The following is a 19,422-nucleotide window of genomic DNA, read 5'->3' on the forward strand; positions in this document are numbered from 1 at the left end:
GAACGGGCTGCCCAGGGAGGTGGTGGAGTCACCATCCCTGGAGGTCTTTAAAAGACGTTTAGATGTAGAGCTTAGCGATATGGTTTAGTGGAGTACTTAGTGTTAGGTCGGAGGTTGGACTCGATGATCTTGAGGTCTCTTCCAACCTAGAGAAATCTGTGAATCTGTGAATCTGTAAATGTACTTGACTAATGGACCACCTATACCATACCATTGCTGCTTAGCCATGAAACTGCATTCTATTTTCTTTTTGATCAGTCATGTCTGTGTGCTCTGCTGGTTTTCTGTAGTCTTCCTGCTTCATGAAAAAGAGACCTTTTAATCCACGGCAGGTTTGCTGGCCGAGGTATCTGTTTTGTTAAGTCAGGAAAACAGGTTGTCTACCCTTGCTCAAGTGAAACACCCTTAAAAGTGATAGGAGTGGGGTGATACAGTGTCTAGAAAAGAACAATGGAATAACAGTGAGAAGCCCCTTCACAGAAAGGTGCAATTAACACAAACTTGACGGGGCCCAACAAACAATTTAATAAAAAGAGATCTAAGACTTTTGGTCCACCAGAAGATCCAGAGGTCAAAACTACTGGGCAAAGACTCCACAAGCTCTGCAGGAGTTTTGCTAATACAAGCCAACAAGCTCTGTAGAGAAGCAACAGATTTTAGCAGACATGTTGGTAAAGCTGGAAAAAACTAAGGATTTGCTCTTTGGATAAAACAACATTCTATGATATGCACAGGTAATTAAACAGATGCTTATATTCTCCACTGACTCTCCAAAATTGACTTCTTGTGTCGTCCCCCCCCCCCCCCCCCCAGTATACGTTTATTCAGGTGATTCTGCTAATACACAGAAAATAAGGTCTAGAAACATTGCAGAAATTCTTTAATATCTACCTAGGTACTCTGGGGGAGAATATCAGTGTAAGCATTTCCTATAAGCTTCAACGTCCCTTCAGAGAAAACAAAAAAATTACACCTTCAGAAATTAGATGCACTGGAAATTGGAAATAATCATTGGCAAAAGTAGCAAATTTACAAACACCACCACGGCTTCTAATTTTCTTTTGGTAACCATTTCTGAGAAGAGTAACTTGTGGAATTATCACCTTTAAAAAGAATCTGTGATTTACAAATAAATCAAATTCAAGTTAAGTCATCCCATTTTATAGAGCCACTTTATGCCTTAAAGACAAGATGCACTCTGAGCACCCTGCTGACTGCAGTACCCTCCACTGAACTTGAACTAGTCAACTGAAAAGATTCATAATGAAAGAAACCAAAAACACCCAATAAAGTTGTTTTTCTATGTTTATGATCCAGTCAATTAAAGATAACAAAACAGAGATTAAGATAACAAAATAGAGAGAACCCATGCTTTGCAATTAGTTTCCTCTACAGACAAGACCATAGCAAATATTCTCAATTCCATACAGAGACTGAACACAAAGACCCTGAGCTAACAGTAATTTATTGCAAAATAGATGCTATTACCTGACAAAAACTCAGACATCCAGAGAACTGACAAATGCAAGTCGTCCTGCTCATTTGCGAATCCAGAAAGCGCAATCCTGACTAGTGAACACATACATTCCCTCATGATCCAGAACTCCATTGCAGGTTACTGTGGTCCTTCATCTTAGAATCACGGAATATCCTCAGTTGGAAGGGACCCATGAGGAGCATCAGACCCATGAGGAACAAGTCCAACTCCTGACTCCACACAGGGCAATCTAACAGTGAAATCATATACCTTAAGAGCATTGTTCAAACGCTTCTTGAACACCAACAGTACATCTTCAGTACAGAAGAGAAGGTCCAACTAGATAGGGACCTATTTTTTTCCCCCAAAAGCGACACCGATCAGTTTTGTCAGAAATACAATTCACCTACCCATGGAGTAGAGTGAGAAGTGACAGGTCCCTGAGAATAGATGGGAAACAACACTACAAAGGGTGCAACCAGCCTTGATCACAAGTTTTTGTGACGCTGTAGATCTGAGGCTTCTGGGTGCTAAGAGGTCATTCACAATCTGTTGAAATAGATCAGATGAGTCTTACCAGGAAGTTAGGTCAAGCAAACAGCAGGAGTGGAAAAATGGCTGCACCATGAGGAAGGATGCTGAGATGAAGAGGACCTGGCGACCCATTTACTTGCAATGCTTTCTCCTCCTCAGCAGGTCATAGTGACAGGAAAGCTGCAGAGGCAGTGGTTAACAAAACAGCCATTACGGGTCATACCAAAGGTCCATCTAACAGACTGGCACAGAGAGCAGAGCAACGTGCTCCTACACACCACACACACTCCCTGGATATAGATGCAGCAAGGAAAGAGCTGCTAAATGCTGGCTGAGTACCTGCTCAAGGAAAATCACACACTGGCAGTGCAGCAAGGAGCATGAGACTATCCTGCTGCTGAACAAGCAGTGGAAGCTCCCTCATACGATCTGACAGAGCTGAACTCCAACACTAAGTTAATTGAACCTTAACCAGGCTACCTTTTCCATGTCTACAAACTTCAGCTGGCCTAGGGGTAATAGTGCTCTCCCCCAAGTTCCCCTCTCCATCCCAGCAATCCTACAGGATGCAACCAGAACACAGGGAGCAGTCTTTGACCTTTGTACCCAACCACTGTTCCCCTCTACTTAGGGTACAACCAATGCCATCAACCACTAGAAAGTGGGCCATGAAGGGCAGGAGCTGCAACACAGGAGCTCTAAGGTGTCCAGCAACTGGCTGCACAGCTTTATCTGTCTGTCTAGAGACTGAAACACTCCTAGAAGCTGAAAGTATGCTGAGCTGTTCAGTCTCTAATACCCAGTAGGGCTTGTCAGCAGGGACTGGCTGAGGAATCAGGCTTAAGAGTTCCCAGAGATGCTACAGAAAGGTAGGGTGTAACAGGCCACAGATCACACTCTTCATCTTCCAATGAATTCCTCTGGCATTACCACTCCTTTTTGCTCATGCCCATCGTTATCATCAGCTAACACCCAACAAATCCTGACAAACCTTTTTAAAGAGTGCAAACTGCCAGGGCTTCATCTCCACCTTCTTATTTCAGTGCTTACCATGGTTTTCAGGTATCTTTTTCAAAAAGGAAGACAAGAAAGCCTGACTGTCAAGGGTCAAAGATTAGCCCTGCTCAAAGTAACGGCAACGTATAAAAGGAAGTTTGTTTACATTTGAACGTCTCAGACAAATTACTGCGTGTTTGACAATTCAGCAAGCTGAATAATCTGCTAAGTCTCAGTCAAAGTGAACCTACAACAGGAGAACAGAAACTCTGAAAAATAACATTAGTAATTAGATGTAAAAGTGGCTTGATAGTTGTCTGGAAAATACAGTTTGCCTGCGTTCAGTTGAGGACTATTTAGATTCCAGTGGGCCAGAAGTGCTTTTCTGAGTTTTTGACAGCGCTACAGGAAGTTGGAAGACAGTCCTCATGGCCAGAGACAGCAGCATCACTAAACCCTGCAAACCACCCCACAAATATGGAGACCTGAAAACCCTTGTTACTGAACACAGCACCCCAATCCTCAGATCCTTTTCCCATCTTCAGTCAGAATAGCCAAGAGACTAAATCAGCTTATCTTGGAATAGGACTTCTCTTGGTAGTGTTGCAGACAGGTTTTTACCTAAACAGAAGGCAGGGAGTTTTAAGACTCAAATAAACCTATGCACTCTGAATCTTCCCTTGGACACTCCTCCTCCATGCCCTGCTGGACATTTCCTGTCCCACTTCAGTGGGGCTTTCTTGACCAAGCATCACAAAGTTTATGTTGTCTCCTGGAGGGACAGCAAGGATGGCTAGTGTTGATTTCTTCCATTACCCCTGCCACAACAGAGTCCTCTCCTTTCTCACTGCGTATCGAAGGACTGCCTACGGAGATGCCTACTCACAGATTTAAACATATGAGAGAGCAAGCACCACAAGAAAATAGACAGTCAGGAGCAAGAAAGATCTACTAGAAATGAGGCACAAGAAAACAGTAGAAGCAATGATACTAGAAGATAGAAAGTCTGTAAACAAAACTAACAAAGCTATAAACAATTAGGGCCTGCAGTGATGTTTGCATGTATTTTCTTCAGGAAGAAGCATGGGAAATGTAATTGCAGAGGGAAGGGCAGGAAGACGAGCAGATACTAATCCACTAGCAGAATGAAAGGCACAAGGGCAGATGGAAGTTGGGACATGCACACACAGAGGGTCATATAGAGAACAAAAAAATAATTTAAAAAAGGAAAAGGAGAAAAAACTGTGAAAAAAAGACCACAGGTAGATGAGACGGAAACAAACAGTAGAAAGGTGGAGGTGAGAAAAGTTGGAAGAAGTAAAAGCATAACGTTAACTAGGGAAAGCAGGAGAGGGAAAAAGGACCTAAATGATTAAATAAGACTGCTCTGTGCAATGAAAAGAAGTCTCTGTGCATGGGGTAAGAAGGAAAATATCTGGAAAAGCAACCAAATCAAAATGATTTTCAGAAACAGTTATAGCAGCTGCAACATCATCTCATCAACCCAGTACAATAAAAACCAATTTTCTCTGGGCTTTGGACGAATGGAAAAGAAAAAGACAGCTCATACAGCCCACAGTGCCTGACTGCTGCATGCAAGAATCAAGAGATCAGGTCTACAGCTAGCTTACTGTCTAGGCAGCTCTGTTTCTACATAAGCAAATATGAGTAATATTTTCCTAGTTTTTAAAGTTAAAAATATCCAGTTCTGATAATTTCTTTTGTTGAAAGTATTTAATAGAATAGTATCATTAGCACACTTTTACTAATACCAGCTTTCTTTCTAAAACCAAATGTGGATGGTGTAGCAGCCAACAGACCACCTTGGAGGGGTGTGATTTGCTGTTAATTTGCTGTTACTGGTAGGGAAACAGTTGCACCAAATTCTCAAATGCCAGGTAAGAATAGAATTGGTCAAAAATACTATTCTTTAGAACGAATTAAGCAAAAATGTTTACATAAATTCTACACTAAGCTACTGTTCACAGCAACCAACTTCTAACGGGCCTTTTCTGCAATTACTGAATTGTAAATACACAAATAAGTAAAATAAAAACCTTGGAAACTCCAGCTATAAGTTTCACTTTCAAAAAGTATCTGCAGTCAAAAAAAAACCTCACTGACCAATTTGGTAGTAAAGGATTCCATGTACACTGACAGTTCAAATAGCTGTAAGAGATTTTGTAGAGGGATGTCAAGCCCAATGTTAGGTAAGCTTTTGTAAGGCCATTCTAACAAAGTATTATGCAGCAACTCATGGCCACCTCCTTTCAGCAGATACTGTTACAGACTATATGAATATGCCTTCACCCCAAGAAGTAGATCACAACAGCAGCTCTGTGGCATTGTTACTCCTCTTCTGATAACTTCTCTTATATGCTGGTAGCTTGTTGTGCGGGGACCCCAGGTGTAGGCTGGCGAGGCAAAGTATACATGGCCCCAAGAAACTGGTCTGCAATGCGACCTGCTTCTCTCAGTCCACTCAATAAAGCACCATGAACAGTGGCAGGGTAGTTGCGAATTGTATGCTCTCCCGCAAAAAACAGGCGAGGAATAGGCTGAAAGAGGAACAGAGAACACCATTATGACTTGTGCGCAAACTCAGTTCAAAGTCTTTCAGATCATGTAACAAATATACATTACGAAGTATTTTGATGTCTTCTAATCACACTGCAGTCCCCGTAACATGAAAGTAGTGCGTACAAAATAGTCTATTAAAAATATTTTAATCTATCCTACAAATTACCACAAAAATCTTTATACACCTTTCATTTCACAAAGCATTTCATGTTCGTGATAAATAATGTGAGGAAATACTTTCCTATTACTTGCTAATATCTTTGCCTTGATACAAAGATAATAGAACTCTACTTCAAAAACAATACTTTGAGAAGCAGATAAGGAGATTAGCCTCCTAAGTTGTATACTTAAAAACATTTCAGAGTTGTATATACAATCCTACAACCAAAAACTTACACGTATGTTTAAGATGGATGATGATTTCTGACACTGGGACATGAACTCTAGTTCAATACAAGCAAAAGGAAGCTTCAGTAATTCACTTAAATTAGCAATTTGACAGTGCCATAAAAAAGATGAGGAAAACAATTTCTTATATTATACTCTGCAGAGAATCACTTTACCAATAGCTATGTTTATTAGAGACTTGCATCAGTATAAGAACAACCTTAATAAAGCCAAAGTCCTACAAATCCTTCTGCTTTTGCTTTCAAGACTTCATCCTCTCCAAAGGAACTGGAGAGGACTTATGCCTTCATTTTGGGCTGGATCACAATTTGGTAGAGATTTTTTGCTTCCTGTTCCTCTCCCTCTGGCCTTCACCTTTAGAAACCAAAACCATCATATTCTGGTGTATTTCTATGAAGAACTGAGAAATCTCCCACCTGAGGAGCACCTGGAATGGCCGGTCCTGGAGTAATCGGCTGAGCCATCAAGTCATAGTCATTTCCAGAAGATCCAGCTGCTACATATGAATATGATCCCCGGGCCCACGGGTCAGCACGCCAACGGGACACCACAGTCTCTTTGGGCTGAGAGAAGAGAAACTTCAGTTGTTGACACATTGCAAGTTCTACAGTTAGTGCAAAATATAAAAGATGCAAATTGAAAAATAAAAGACAACATCCATAAGCTAATGTCAATAGCGGAACTCCACGTTTATATTCCATGGTAACTCATACTAAGGTAAATAATTTGTCTTTGGTGTCAGCAGCTTTAATACTTTGAGATATATTAGCAGAACCTGCTCCAAATGGCTTCTGCACTGGCATTCAAAATTTGTAGTCAGCAGTACATGCATACTGTGTACTCTATGCTCTGTTTCTTCTCATTATCAACGTAAGTACAATATACAATTCCTACTCATTTACTTCCTTTCATCCACAGCTCTCTTGAATCTCTCTCCTGACTGAAATATGGCATAGGCCTGTGCAAGGTCCGTAAATTATCTGGGAAAATGACTGCATGAGGGGCATCTGCACAAAAATATGTTTTTCCTCAAATCCATTTGGTTTACCATGGTAATAGCCAGGATGAAATATATTCCACCAAAAGATACAAGTGTGAACATAACCAGGACTCAAAACAGTATCCCCCTAAGGTAGTAACAGTAGTCAACAAAAAGCAGGATATCTTCATAAACTTGCAAACATAACACGAAGAGCAAAGGGTCAGAACCTTCAAATAATCCAGATTCTGTTCAATTACGTAACTGAGCTTTAACAGGAATCACACACTGTAAAAATTCAAGCATCAAAACAGGAACCTTGCCTCCTTGCACAAAGATTTTCAAGGAACTGTTTCTGTTTGACCAGACCTTCCCACAAAGGATGAGAAAAGTTCCTATCTAGCAAGGGTGCTATCCAGAAACCAAAGGCCAGCAGACTTGGACCATAATGTGCCATGACTGGGGAGGTCTCCAGGACCATGGAAATTGAAGATAATCCTTCTGAGGCTGACCTCAGCTGGACTGTATTCGATGCCTCTTGCTGATTCTCTGGAAAGGACAGAGTGGACTTGTTCTACGGTGCTGGGGAGAACTAGGGGTTTGAGACCACATTTCCCAATGTCTGACAACTTCACTAAAAAAATTCCTCAACACAGAACTTTTTCATCCAAACAGTAGGAAATTGACGGATGAGCCAGACTCGTCATATGGACTCTGCTTCTTGATAAAAGGAACTTCATATTTTCCTCCTTGTCAAAAAGAGACCACTATGATGGCACTGCATGTTATTGCATGCATTTTTGACAGAAAACTTTGATGCACTTCATGTGTTTCTCTGGTGATCACATGAAGCACTGCAGTCTTTCAGGGAATAAAACAAGACAAATTTTACATCACTGAGGAAGTTCTGGAGGTATGGCTAAGCCGGACAGCTGTGGAAGAAAATACTAAAGTACTGCTTCCCCAGTACTGAGACTGATGACATGCAGGCCAAACATCAACTGTGATGTTCGTGTTCACACACCCATGTATGGGCATGAGTCAAATGCTAAGCCAGTCAACTATTATTTTTATCCTGACAAGCAAGTCCTGTAAGTAGGATTCCCTATGAATAGGGAGAAGGACAGTTAGAGAATAAAATACGTACTACAATAGAGGTGGTACAAAACCAGACTACTACTCTACAGTGGACATGAAGCATGCAGAGTTCAGCTGCACAGCAAGGTTGAAAAAGTTCCCACGTATGAAGAATAGCTGGAGGAAACTAACCTGGGAAACTACAGACCAGTCAGTCTCAATTCTAGGCCTGGCAAGATTATGAAATAGATTCTCCTGGAAACTGTGCTAAGGTACATGGAAAACAGCCCACATGGCTTCACTAAGGGCAAATTGTGCCTGACAAATTGGTGGCCTTCTACAACAGGGTTACAGCATTGGTGGACAAGGCAAGAGAAACAGACATCATCTGTTTTACACAAGTGCAAGTATTTGATACCATCCTGCACAACATGCTTGTCTCTAAATTGGAGAGACGGACCACTCAGTGGATAAGGAGTTGGCTGGATGGTCACACTCAGAGTTGCAGTCAGACTGACGTACGCATGGAACCCCACTTGTCACTGGTCTCCTCAGGGGACTGTATTTGGACTGGCACTATTTAACATCTTTGTCAATGACATGGACAGTGAGATGGAGTGCAGCCTCAGCAAGTTTGTGGATGACAAGGTGAAGTGCAAGGTCCTGCATCTTGGTCAGAGCAATCCCAAACATGAATACCGGCTGAGCAGAGAATGGATTCAGAGCAGCCCTGAGAAGAACTTGGGGGTGTTAGTTGATGAATAACTCAACATGAGCCAGACACGTGTGCTTGCAGCCCAGAAAACCAACCGTATCCTGGGCTGCATCAAAAGCAGCGTGGCCAGCAGGGCAAGGGAGGAGATTGCCCCCTACCTCTGCTCTCATGAGACCACACTGCACTCAGCTCTGGGGCTCCCAGCAGAGGAACTGCATGAAGCCATTAGAACAAGTCCAGAGGAGGGCAATGAAGATTATCAAGGGGCTGGAGCACCTCTCACGTGAAGACAGGCTGAGGGAATTGGGGCTGTAAAGCCTGGAGAAGAGAAGGCTCTGGGGAGACCTTACAGCGGCCTTCTGGTACCTAAAACTGGCCTACATCAACGCTGGGGAGGGACTCCTCTTCAGAGTGCAGTGATAGGACTAGGGGTAATGGCTTTAAATGAAAAGAGGGTAGATTTAGATTACATATTAGAAAGTTCTTTACTATGAGGGTGGTGAAGAACAGGCTGCCCAGGGAAGTTGTGATAATGCATCATCCCTTGAATTGTTCAAGGCCAGGCAGGATGGGCTTTGAGCAACCTGGTCTAATGGAAGATGTCTTTGTCTCTGAACTTGGTATTTATCCCCTGCAGAATCTATGTTTCTATGCTCTGTTAGTGGTTTTTTTTTCCATTTGAAAATCCTACTAGTAAGCAGCTGCCGTGAAACACTTCACTGTTGGTTCCTGTCACAGAAAAATCTCATTAAGAAGTGAAATTGTCAATAGAGGGTTCAGAGAAGGAGCTGTGGATTTATCTGGAAGGCAAGCCTGAAGTTTTCCTGTTTTGTGTTCTCCAGTCTGAGACTTAGAAATCAACAGACTGAGCATTTCCAAATTATGAGATCCACTCATTCACTAAGAATCCATACTTACAGTTAGCTGGAAAGATTTGATGACCATATAGAAAGCAGTAAAAGGGTGAGGATCATAGAATTATCATCGAATGGCTTGGCTTGGAAGAGACCTCAAAGATCATCTAGTTCCAACCCCCCTGCCATGGGCAGGTATGCCACCCACTAGATCACATTACTCAGGGCCTCATCCAACCTGGTCTTGAACACCTCCATGGATGGGGCATCCACAGCCTCTCTGGGCAAACTGTTCCAGTGCCTCACCACCCTCTGAAGAATTTCCTCCTAGCATCTAATCTAAACCTCCCCTCTTTTAGTTTAAAATCATCCCCCCTTGTCCTGTCATTATCTGATTGAGTGAAGAGTCACCCTCCACCTTTTTTATAAGTCCCCTTTAAGTACTGAAAAGTTACAGACTCATAGAATCATTATAGTTGGAAAACACCTGCTAGGTCACCTGGTCCAACCATCCCCCTACCACCACTATCACCCACTAAACCATGTCTCTAAACACCACGTCCAACCTTTCCTTAAACACCCCGAGGGACAGTGACTCCACCACCTCCCTGGGCAACCCATTCCAATGCCTAACCACTCTGCCTAAGCAGAAGAAATGTCTCTTAATTTCCAACCTGAACCTCCCTTGGCGCAACTTGAGGCCATTACCATCTTATCACTAGTTATTTGTGAGAAGAGGCTGACCCCCAGCTCCCCACAAGTTCCTTTCAGGTAGAGAACAATGTCTCCCCTGAGCCTCCTCTTCTCCCGACTAAATAACCCCAGCTCCCTCAGACACTCCTCATAAGACTTGTGTTCCAGACCCTTCACCAGCTTCACAGCCCTTCTCTGGGCACACTCCAGAAGTTGAAACGAGGTCACACCGGAGCCTTCTCTTCTATAGGCTGAACAGCCCTAGCTCTCAGACTTTCTTGGTAGGAGTGGTGCTCCAGCCCTCTGATGATAAAGTCACATTCAATTATTCTACAATAAAGAAAATGAAGGGAATCTACTCCTTACATGAAAAACACATACGTAAGCAGTCCAACTTATGACAGACCAAATGCTCAAAAACAATTGGTATATTAAAGTTACTGTGTACTTTTTATATTAATGTAGTATATAAAAATCCCAGTGAAGGAAAACTACCTGTACTAACCTGTGGCACAGCGCTGCTGCCAAATATGCCTTTGAGGATGGCGAGACACCGTCCAACAATGACATCATCGCTGATATTTTCCATAATCCCTGCGGCTTCTCCTGCTACTAAGGCCAATAAAATTGGTGCTAATCAGGGAAGACAGGGGTGGGGGAGAAGAAAAAAGAATTATTGAAATATAACATTTTCATCGGCCAAGTCTGATTATCTGCAGCTAAGTTACTAGGTTAAAAAAACAACAACAAATCCAACAGAAGCAGTCCTCAGTCTTCTCCCATTGTGTCAATTTATCGAGATGAAAATAAATGAATATACACTGCAGTACTATTTGGAATTATCAAGACAACTGATATATTAAAAATTAACATACTTATTAGGAAAGACAGAAGAAGGATTTTCTTTTAGGAAAGCATCACTAGTTTTACATAAATTTCCACTAGGATTTAACAACCAAACAATCTGACAGAAAACCGAAAAACTATGATTAACTTTAGCAATGATTAATATCAGCACAGCAGTGAAATTTTCAGGATAAGTAGATCACTCAAAAATTATTTAGATTTCCAATGCACAATTGAGCCAAAACTATGAAAAGCATCACAACATCCATAAAAGCAGCAATTTTGAGAAGAATTCAGAAGTCAGAAAGGACAGATATCAAGTAACTTGGCTGCCAATGTGATGCTGTGGTGAAGGAAGTTAATGTAATTACAGAATATACAAACAAATGAATAGATGAGGCTATTATCATCTCTGGCTTGCTATGGTTAAGACTAAGATTACATTTTTGGTATTCAAAAATTCAATGAAAATCTTAGGAAGTATCAAAGAGCTAATAAAACAACCCAATAACTAGAAACATGCATTTACAATAAATGACAGACATGAGCACAGTTAATAACTCTCTCACAGTTCTCATCAGATCATTCTCCTCACTTATAAACTCTCCTAAGTATAGCAAAGGAAATACTACACCTAAAAACAGATGTCAAGCATATTGAAGTGTGAAGTTAAGTCCTTACTAAAAACATGGCTTTAACTTTTGTACAGGTTTCCAGAATGATTGGTGAATTCCTCATCTCCTGGTATATACAGAGATCTTACAGAGATCTCCTGGTACACATTCCCATCAAGCTACCCCTCCATAAGGAGAAGTTTAGTTCTGATATACAGTTTGGAAGACCCAATATTTTCTGGTTAGAAACAAAAACATTTGAAACTCTGAAGAAATTAGACTAGTAAGGCTGTTATTACAAAGAAAATTGCACTAATCAAGCTACAATTAAGACACTTCAAAACTCAGAACCTCTGGGGACTAGAAGCAGTTCATTAGACAAGACAGACATAGGATTGCTCATCTTAGAGATTAACTCTATTGAAGGAAAAAAACCACAAACCTCGTTTCATATCATCCACAGGCTTTGGGAAATGTTTTTGCCAGTTAAGCAGTAAAGATTTTCCTACACTGCCACTTCTGACATGAGATCTCAGACCTCTTCAGCAGTTTAGTCAGTTATTTTCTTGCTGTAACAACTACATACTGAAAATGCATCTTCCAGTGAATTCTTTCATGAAAATTTGGATTCAGACAACTCAAAAATATTTTGATGAAAATTGTGTCTTTAAGGAAACTGTAAGGCACAATATCCTATCTTGTAAGCATTTAACCAGATCTGAAATGTTGCTATGAGGTCACCTGGATTAATTTAGAACTGTGACAGAAAAGTAGAAAGCTATAGCAGAAGAACAGTAAATATTTTGCTGAAAATACCAAAGGGTTGATCAGAAAAGCTTCTTGCATGATGAGTATGTGCCACTGCTCCAGAAAAAGTTTTCTCCTTATGGCAGTCAATGAGCCTTGACAGCAAACATCAAGCAGAAAACGTGGTTTAGCCTGAGATCAGTGAGTAACTGTGAGATTATGAAAGAGAAAGTGCCCATCTTTTTCATCGTGTCCCCAAGAAAAACTGAAATACTAGTCAAGAAAACATTGCACTTCCAGAAAACATTGACCATTTCTGCCCAGAGTTTCACTGATCTGTACTGTCTGGATGTTTGTACCAGGCTCCCCTCCATCTCAAAGTGTGTATATGCACTTACAACATATCCAACAACATGCTGGAGAAAAGGGGCACCAAGAAAAGAGGCCATCTGATTCAGGACGTGTACGGAATTCCTGAGGCTACATGTCTTCTGAGAGGTCATAACCTGAACTAGACTTAAACTATCAGAAGAATTCCTGAGTAAGCTACAGCAGGTCACCCAACAGCAGCACAAATTCATGCTATCATTTCACCTGAGTTTCTCTCCATTCCTGCCATAAAGCCACCTAGTCTTTAAACCTTTCTCAAATGATCTCCTGACAAAAGCCCTTTAAAGAACTTCCACAGAACTAATAATGTATGTGCTGTGAGCCTTCTATGCCTTTTTTTGTTTGTTTCTGGATTAACAAGTGTTCTCTAATCTGTTCTATCAGTTTAAGTAGTCTCTGCCGAAAACACTATGGCTACAGAAATCTAGAATTCAGAATATGAGAGAAATAAATGACTATACCTACACAAACGCAGTCAGTTCTACAACAGTATTTTGCAGTGCAATCATGTTAACTACCACTTACCTATCCACAAGAAAGAGTAATTGATTTTTCCCATTTCAGCCACCTGACCTGACAGGAAGTAATACAATTTAACAGAAATAGCCTGGAATTCACAGCACTGGCAAACCATGTTCTGCCCTAATTTACCAGGCAACTGTTTACAAGTTAGTGGTGCTTTCTGCTTCCATTTGTCTTCCCTACAGGAAAACAGGTGGAGGACCTCCTGCAGCAGGTGGCTGAGCTGCAGGAGTCAGTGACAAGGCTGCACAGTATCAGGGAGGTTGATGAGGAACTCAAAAGCTGCCTCCTAGTACAGACTGCAGGGGACCAACAGCCTATGGCCAAACAGCCCGAAACTCCGTCATCGGCTCTCACAGAAAGGAGGGGGGCAAATAACTCCAAAGAGTGGGAACTCGTAACCACAAGGACCAGCAGGAGGGAGAGGCTTCCCCTAAAGCCTGAGATGCCCCTACAGAACCACTACACCCCTCTGCAGGCTGTAAAGGAAAGACTCATTGAAGGGAAGGCTGAGCTGAGTAAGGAAGCCCACTCTGCTCCTCATGTAATAATTAGTCTACTAAGAAAAGGTGACAGGTGATACTAGTAGGAGACTCTTCTGAGAGGTACAGAGATGCCCATCTGCCAACCCCATCCACTCTTGAGGGAAGTCTGCTGCTTACCAGGGGCTTGTATCAGGGATGTCACCAAGAGACTGTTACGCCTCATGAAGCCTAAGGACTATTATCTGCTGCTGCTGTTTCACATGGACACCAGTGATGCAGCCAGGAGCAGTCTGAGGAGTGTCAAGAAAGATTACAGAGCCCTAGGAGCAGCAGTAAAGGACTCAGAAGCACAGGTCAAAGAGGTAGGGAAAGATTGAAAGAGCCAGTCAGATCTGGCAAATCAAGATGGTTGCAGGACTGGTGCCACAGACAGGGGTTCCAGCTACTTACACCATGGGACTCCCTTTGAGAAACCTGGTCTGCTGGGGTTCACCTATCAGAGATGGGGAAGAGCATGTTCTGTCATAGGCTTGCCAGGCTGGTGAAAAGGGCTTTAAACTAGGGTTGCCGGGGGAAGGGAACCTCAATCCATCCTGCTCCTCACAGTCTCATGTGCACATAGTCCTAGTGCGTGTACCATGGGAAATAAACAAGAGAAGTTAAGAGATATACACATGCCTGCAGGCCTCTGACCTCATTGGCACTACAGAGATGTGGTGGGATGGCTCCTATGACTGGAGTGTTAAGATAGAAGGATACAGGCTCTTTAGAAAGAACAGGCAGGGGAGGTGAGGAGGGGGCATCACCCTCTCTGTCACTGAGCAGCTGGAGTGCCTGGAGCTCTGCCTGGAGATGGATGAGGAACTGCCAGAGAGTTTATGGGTCAGGATAAGAGGCAGAAGAGGGACAGGTGACATTGTAGTGGGGATCTGCTACCCCCCTGATCAGGAAGATCAAGTAGATGAGGCCCTCTATAGACGGATAGAAGCAACCTCACATTTACAAGCCCTGGTTCTCATGGGTGACTTCAGCCACACCGGTATCTGTTGGAAAGACAACACCGCACGGCAGGGCATAGTCAATCCAGGAGGTTCCTGAAATACACTGATAGCAACTTCCTTATCTAAATGATAGAAGAGCCAATGAAGAGAGGTGCTATGCTGGATCTCATTCTCACCGAGGGGCTGGGGGGAAATGTGAAACTCAGGGACAGCCCTGGCTGCAGTCATCATGAAATGGTGCAGTTCTAGATTCAGAAGATGGTGAGGAGGGAGCAGAGCAGGCTTGCCACCTTTGACTTTGGAAGAGCCTCCTTAACAGGCCAAAGTCTGCTGGTTGGCAGAGTCTCTTGGGAGGCAGTCCTGAAGTGCAAAGAAGTCTAAGATGGCTGGACACTCTTCAAGTAAGTAAACCTAAAGACATCAGAGCAGGCCATCCCCGCATGCCAAAAAGTGAGTTGGCATAGAAGACCCATAGTCCTGGATAAACAGGGAGCTCAGGAAGAAAAAGAGGGTTTATGACCTTTACAAGAAGGAGTGTGCCACTAGGAGGACAATAACGATGTTGTGAGGGTATGCAGGGAAAAAATTATAGAAGGGCCAAAGCCCAACTGGATCTCAATCTGGTTATTACTGTCAAAGACAAAAACTGTTTTTATAAATAGATAAACAAATAAAGAAGGACTAAGGAGAATCTTCATCTTTTATTGGATGTGGGGGGAAACAATGACAAGAGATGAGGAAAAGGCCGAGATACTTAATGCCTTCTTTGCCTCAGCCTTTAGCAACAAGACCAGTTGTTTCCTAGGTACTAAGACCAGTGAGCTGGTAGATAAGGACAGGGAGCAGAATGAAACCCTCATAATCCACAAGGAAATGGTTGGAGACCTGCTACTCCACTTAGATGTACGCAAGCCTATGGGGCTAGATGGGATCTACCTGAGGGTAGTGAGGGAAGTGGCAGAAGTGCTCACCAAGCCACTTTCCATCATTTATCAGCAGAGCCCTTGCTATCAGGGGAGGTCCCAGTTGACTGGCAGCTAGCAAGTGTGATGCCCATCTACAAGAAGGGCCAGAAGGAGGCGCTGGGGAGCTACAGGCCTGTCAGTCTCAACTCCGTGCCAGGGAAGCTCATGGAGAAGATTATCTTGAGGACCATCATGCAACACTTACAGGACAACCAGGCGATCAGGCCCAGTCAGCATGGGTTTATCAAAGGCATGTTCTGAATCTGATCTCCTTCTACAACAAGGTGAAGCACTCAGTAGGCAAGGGAAAGGCTGCTCTCTAGACTTCAGTAAGGCTTTTGACACCATTTCCCGCAGCATTCTCCTGAAGAAGCTGGCTGCTCAATGCTTGGACAGGGTATATTCTTCATTGGGTTAAAAACTGGCTGGGTGGCTAGGCCTGAAGAGTCATCGTGAATGGAGTTAAGGAGGTGAATGGAGGTCAGTCACTAGTGGTGACCCCAGGGTTCAGTATTGGGGCCGGTTGTCTTCAATAACTTCATCAATGATCTGGACAAGGGGATCAAGTGCACCCTCGATAAGTTTGCAGACGACACCAAGTTAGAAGCGAGTGTTTGAGGGTAGGTAGGCCCTGCACAGGGATCTGGATAGGCTAGACCAATGGGCCCAGGCCAACTGTATGAGGTTCAATGAGGCCAAGTGCCGGGTCCTGCATTTCACGCACTTATTCAATGTTACTGGCTGGGGGAAGAGTGGCTGGAAAGCTGCCAGTTGGAAAGGGACCTGGGGCTATTGGTGAAGAGACAGCTGAGTATGAGCCAGTAGCGTGCTCATGTAGCCAAGAAGGCCAACAGCATCCCGTCTAGTATCAGGAATAGCGTGTACAGCAGGACTAAGGAAGTGATTGTCCCCCTGTATTCAGCCCTGGTGAGGCCACGTCTCAAGTACTGCATTCAGCTCTGTGGCCCCCAGCCCAAGGAGAACATGGAGCTATTAGAATGAGACCAGAGGAAGGTGACAAAGATGATCAAGAGGCTGGAGCACCTCTCACATGAAAACAGGCTGAGGGAGTTGGGGTTGTTCAACCTGGAGAAGAGGAGGCTCCAGGGAGACCTTACAGCAGCCTTCCAGTACCTAAAAGGAGGCCTACAGCAAAGCAGGGGGGCTGCGACGACGACTCCATCAAAGAGTGTAATGATAGAACTAGGAGTAATGGCTTTAAATGAAAAGAGAGCAGATTTGGACTACACATCAGAAAGAAGTTCTTTACTATAAGGGTAGTGAGGCACTGGAACAGGTTGCCCAGGGAAGTTGTGGATGACCCATCCCTGGATGTGTTCAAGGCCAGGTTGGACGGGGCTTTGAGCAACCTGGTCTAGCAGAAGCTGTCCCTGCCCACAGCAGGGGGGTTGGAATTGTATGATCTTTAAGGTCCTTTCAAACAAAAACTATCCTGTGATTCTGTGAAGTATTACCTTCTCATCATATCCATATGTGAACACTAACAACATCTTAAGAACTGCTCTTTTCTAGATCTGAAACCATACAAATAAGACACTGGCAAAAGTAGAAATGCATCAGAGCTACCTTTGTACAGGTTCCAAAACAGGAAAAGTTCTCCTCTGCTTGCGGTGGTGCTACCAACATGACCAAACAAATTTACACTTGGATCCCAGAAGACACGGTCAAAACACAACACAACCTATAAACAAAGAATCAAAAGACTTATGAGCTCAGGGAAAAAAATAAAAATAAAGACAATTACATCAACTGATTTGCATCACTAGAAATGTCAAGGAAGGAAAATCTGGAGAATATATACTGCATATGCTTAATACATAAAAACGTACACTTTTACCACGTTTCATAAGTTAATAACCTGTTTAGCAAGCTACAACATATGTACCACGTCAACCTACTTGCAAATTTTAACTGCTTACAAATTATATAGGATACAGAGAAGTCCTTTACGGTTCTTCCAATAATTTTCAGCATCAAAGTCTAGCAAACAGGAGTGGAAGATACATCCTTCCCTCTCATCCATCCTTCCTCTCATACACCATAAACATTTCTGCTGCATGCCCTGGTCTGCCCGCAGTTCCCTCAATGACCAAGTGACCTTGTTGAGGTTGCCAAATCCCATACGCTGCACTGCAGAAGTTTTCCACTCAGGAAGAGGTGGCACAAACTGTACTGCTGGAGGCTGCTGTTTCAATACTCCCAAGGGAAGAGTGCATAGCACAGCATCACATTTATAAATGAAAGTCTGGCTAGTAGATCGGGTATTTACAGCTATCACTTCACAGCCTGGAAAAAGGAGAGAAAGTCATTTAATAGGCTGGGTAGTAAAAGGCCTTATAAAGGCCTCAACATAGAATTTTAAAAATTTTTTAAGAACTACCATAAAAATAAATCCAGATCACAAAACACTTAGGTTACAGAGACAGCATTACACAAGCTTTACGTAGCTTCTAGGCAACTAAATCTTACTGGCCACATCGCTGAATACCAAAAAGCAGAATTTACAATGCATCCAAGGATGGCCACACTAGGCTAAAGGTTAATCTAGGCTAATAAATGAGATTTAAATATATGCGTAACTAAATAGCAAGTAGAGAACGAGCCTATCACTGAGTTACTCTCCCAGCTGACAGTTTCTTGAGCCCAGTGTTTTGAAGAACAATGAAAAGGTGTATTCCTTCCATTCATCTGAGTCCATCTTATATTTAGTTATACTTCTAATACCAGAGCCTGTGGTACCTTAAGCAGTCCAAGACCTCTTAGTCCAAAATCTTCAATCCCAACGAAGTGAACCTATGTATCAGTAAATCCAGCTAAAAAGGATGGATTCAAAGCAGCCACAGAAACAAGCAAAAAATATTAAAGATTTATTAATCCCTAGAAGCTTCCTACACAATTAAATGCAACAAGAAATGTGGCTTTTTCCAACCTAAAATACAATAGAAAGGTTTTATAAGATCAAACCAGAAGCACTGAATTTCTATGATTATACTTCCTCAGAGCGGCTTTCAAGAGGTGGTTTCACGTACCTGAAGCTGTATAGCGAACCTGTCGAACCGCTGTGTTTAATTTAATATCCAACCCTTCTGCTAAGGCTACAGGCACACAGGAATATCCATTCCTCACAGTCAAGTGACTGCCTGTGAATTCAAAGTCATCATCCTGAAACAAAGATGCATAAAAGCATGCATTTATAACAAAATCACATCACTCAATAGACAATCAGCAACTCTGAATAGTAGCAAAATGTTTTCAATTAAAACTTTCAAATGGTAAGTCTGATGAATTTGAAAACTTATTTTAGTAGTCAAGTAATAAGTACAGAAGCTTTCAGGAGACAGCATTATTATAGAATGTTTCAGCACTAATAAAAAGCTTCCTGGAATTTCATCAGCAAATAACAGCCATGTAAGAGAACAGTATCTGCATAAAAGCAGATACCACTCAAGAGTTTAGAACCATTAACGCAGAGGAACTTCCATGAGAGTGAAATAAATACAGCATAAGTTTTTAGTATA

General features: G+C 42.6%; 1 protein-coding gene across 2 annotated transcripts in view; it reads right to left on the reverse strand.

Annotated features, from left to right (window-relative positions):
* Window positions 1-863: 863 nt before the first annotated feature.
* KDM1A (lysine demethylase 1A) overlaps window positions 864-19,422 on the reverse strand; it is a 54,468-nt gene continuing 35,909 nt past the window's right edge. For both annotated transcript variants that reach the window (XM_080566776.1, XM_080566775.1), the window contains 6 exons: window positions 18,934-19,066; window positions 18,003-18,190; window positions 17,471-17,585; window positions 10,819-10,946; window positions 6,412-6,558; window positions 864-5,565 (listed from right to left, as the gene is read on the reverse strand). In XM_080566776.1, the coding sequence (XP_080422902.1) occupies window positions 5,380-5,565; window positions 6,412-6,558; window positions 10,819-10,946; window positions 17,471-17,585; window positions 18,003-18,190; window positions 18,934-19,066 (897 nt within the window). In that variant the 3' untranslated portion in view covers window positions 864-5,379. The remainder of the gene's footprint in view (window positions 5,566-6,411; window positions 6,559-10,818; window positions 10,947-17,470; window positions 17,586-18,002; window positions 18,191-18,933; window positions 19,067-19,422) is intronic.

The sequence above is a fragment of the Anser brachyrhynchus genome (assembly GCF_964034855.1).
Source record: "Anser brachyrhynchus genome assembly, chromosome: 24".
Taxonomy (NCBI): domain Eukaryota; kingdom Metazoa; phylum Chordata; class Aves; order Anseriformes; family Anatidae; genus Anser; species Anser brachyrhynchus.